Raw genomic sequence first — 3608 nt, forward strand, 5'->3', positions numbered from 1 at the left:
TTTATTTTAGTATGTATGTGATCATTTATCAATATTACCTATTGCCCACAACTGTGTGGCAGATTGTAATATCTATCAATAAATAAATCTATCTTTAAAAAAAAAAATGGCAGTAATAAGTTACGCAATATAGTTGTAGGCATTTTTCAATGAAAATCTTACTAGTCTAAGTAACATGGAATAAAGTTAAATCAAAGTCAGTTCAATCATTTCTAGCATAAACGGACCAGAGGGTTTAGTAGTACGGAACTTTCGCAGTAAATAATAAACATCTTCAAAGTATTTGAGCTGTTTTATTTCGTGAATTATTTTATTCGTGACCTGTACAATACATGATAAATATGATTGTTCTTGCGAAAAAATTCTTTATAATTACTAATAATGTTTTAGTCTTTTGACTATAATATCAATTTAGGTATTCTAAATTGGAATACTTAAAAAAAGGGGTGGTAAAATATTCCCATCTCTTTTTTGTTTTTTGTTGTTGGGTTATTTTAGGAATAAATGTAATGGAGTTGGAATATTTTTTATATTCATATTTGAATGAATTTGTAGAATTATGGATTTATTTTTTATAGATGAAAATTTCTACTCATTGTTTTCTATACTTTCTAGACCAGTGGCGACGGCAGTAGCTGGTGTCCCAGGACAAGAAGAGCTGATCGCGTCCATCTTGGGGCAGGGGAAGACCCATGGTTACGCTTACAGCATATTCCATCCCAACGCCATACAGCCCAATACAGTTCCAGTCCTTTATTATCCGATAGTCTACTAGTTATTGTATATCTTAGTTATAGATTATTGTATAGCAAAGAATTATATTAAACAATTTTAATACATTTTTTACAAATCTTAAAAGTTTTTTTTTGGTTACATACAATAATTGCATATTGCTCTGATCCATGGTCTATGTTATTCGTTGGAACAGAAACTAATTGTTGTTCACATAAATATGCTTACAGTATCCACAAAGTTGCTTACAATTGGCCTCTATGGTGTACACTTAAAGTTTTAACCTAAATTTACTTTTATTGTTAATCATTAGTAACTTTTAGCAGCAGGGTAAATGTTGATTATATTATATTAATAATTAATAATTAATTAAATTAATTAATTTATTAAATAAAACTCATAAATAAATAAAAAAAATTTAGGGTGTAAGGGATAATTTTTAATTTATACTTTGGCATTCAAACAATTACAAAACAAACAAAATCCAATGACTGATGAGATTGCGGACCTTCAGTAGTTCCCGAGATACAGTTTTCAAAAAAACAATTGTCAACAAATATCATGGAACAATATTACTCTATGGACGAGGTATAGATGTCCAATAGCTCTCGAGTGGGGAGCAGCTGGAGAAGGAGTAGCATTTTCCATCATATTAGCCAAAATAAATTAACAGGCTCGTCTTTTAGAAAATTTACCATCAAGATTTTTTGTGCTGTAGGTACATTTAAGAAGATGGACCTTCGAATGAAAAATGAGCGATAATTTTGTGGTATTTTCTGTAATAGAATGAACTTCAGAAGGCCTGGACCTACACAAAAAAACTTTAATATTTAGTTTTTGCTGTATCCCGTGTATAGTTTATGTTGTAATTGGACCATTTTCTAATAGAGACGATTTTTTTTTTCCTGAAAGAACTCAAAAATGAATTTCTGGACATCTGGAAAAACCGCCATTTTTTATTAGTACTAATTACCATACATAGTTTATTTACGAATTTCGTCTATATTATTAATATAGGAAGAATCTGTTACATATGTGGAGTTATTATACATATAATTTTTTTTTGTATACAAAGGAGTTGTGAATGACTAATATATTCGTGATATGTTACGACTGTTCTGGTGGATATCCTTACATGTGTTATAGATATTTTAAATCAGTCGAAATTGATTGAAACAAAAGAATATTGCAGAATTGTTTTGGCAACAAAATCCTGTTCTATTACAAAGCCAGAAGGCTATTAAAAAAGGTAGCATTGCGGCTGGTAAAAGGTCGGTCCGTCTGGCGTCTTTGATTTTTGAGGAAGAAAAATGAGGTACTATTATTACTTTTTTGTATGATCAAATGATGTAAAATGAAGATTTAGAATTTAACGAAATAAGTAATTCAGAATTTAAAGATTAGACACTCAGTTAGATGACTTAATAGTTTAAGTGGCGAATTCTTGATTGTTGGTTTCAAATTATGGCTATTTTTGTCGGAGATCAATCATTGTATTCCACAAAAAAAAATGATGAGCTCCTGATTATTCGAAGTTTTATTTTATTGTGCTATATGAGTAGTAGTTGAAGCTGAATAACCGGATAAAAATTTCGATTGCATTTGTTTGAGATAATTATAAGCCAATATTATTACATTTCTTAAGTTGATTTCGTATTTGATCGATTTGCAGTCAATTACCGAAAAGCGCAGCTAAATCGAAGTTTCGTTATTTATTTTGGATAATTAGTGTGAGGTGATAATAAAATAAAAATAATAATATTTATTTGGACGATTGTCTCAAAAATCTCTCCAATAAATACCGCCGATCTTAAAAGAGTACATGCATCCACATCAATCTATCCACAAGAAGCATATCCTTCCACAACCCCTCGATACAGAGGCATATTATTTTTTCTAGGAAACTCCGCTTCCACGATCCAGCGTGAAAAGTTTTTTCACTCAATTCAGGAGTCTTGGCATGTTCTTTTTTTTCCTGTCTGTTACAAGCCATAGAGGTTGAGGGACCCTCGTCATTGTCCAAAGTCCGTCTACAATGCGACCATTGTGACCCTCCGAAGTCTACTCCATATAGTCCTTTCAGATCGCCAACAATAAGCTGGCCATCGGTCTCCGGTTCTCCTTATCTGTTAATTGATCTATAGATCTCGTATCTTGGGACGTCCATACTGAATATTTGGCATTGTTCTTTTGTAGGTAGACAATCCTATCGGCGATCAACTATGTGAAAAGTAGCAATGATTGGAGCTAGTAGCAGTTACTATGGGCACTGTTCAATAATGACACGTCATCCGGTGACTCGTTCGGAAGTTCTTAAAACAATAACAGTCACATTTTTCGGCCACTGTTGTTACTTATAATAGTTAGTTGCTACTTACATGGAGTGGTATTATAATATTTTAATGAACGGTCCTAATTATTATAAACTGCAAGATCATGGGCTGAAACCGTTCTACATTCTAAACCATTGAACGTTTTAACATATTTATAATTCAAATGAATCATAGCTTCCTGTTGGTAAAAAATGATTTAGAAATTAATGATTAATGTAGATATTTATAAACAGCATATATATAAAAGGAAAATATATTACTACTCTGACTTACTAATCCAAAAATCTGAGCAGGGACATTGTAAGGGAAGCGAATAGGATAAATATTATAACCTACTTCAGACTGAAACATTTTCGTAAAAGAAGAGATTATTATTCGATTATTAGAGCACAATTTCGAATTCGAATTTTCAACAGAAGTACATGTTTTGAGGTCCCGTGAGTCCAAATAATCAAATGTCGCCAAATAGTTTGTGTGCGTGTGTGTGTGTGTGTGTGTGTGTGTGTGTGTGTGTGTGTGTGTGTGTGTGTGTGTATGAACACT

General features: G+C 31.9%; 1 protein-coding gene across 1 annotated transcript in view; it reads left to right on the plus strand.

The window, feature by feature from the left end:
- Positions 1-858, plus strand: part of LOC106680242 (uncharacterized) — a 36116-nt gene extending 35258 nt beyond the window's left edge. Inside the window, exon 4 of the mRNA XM_014419794.1 lies at positions 616-858. Coding sequence (XP_014275280.1) covers positions 616-775 — 160 coding nt within the window. The 3' untranslated portion in view covers positions 776-858. The remainder of the gene's footprint in view (positions 1-615) is intronic.
- Positions 859-3608: the final 2750 nt, after the last annotated feature.

Source organism: Halyomorpha halys, unplaced genomic scaffold (genome assembly GCF_000696795.3).
Source record: "Halyomorpha halys isolate HHAL.00 unplaced genomic scaffold, Hhal_1.1 Scaffold251.1, whole genome shotgun sequence".
NCBI classification, from domain to species: domain Eukaryota; kingdom Metazoa; phylum Arthropoda; class Insecta; order Hemiptera; family Pentatomidae; genus Halyomorpha; species Halyomorpha halys.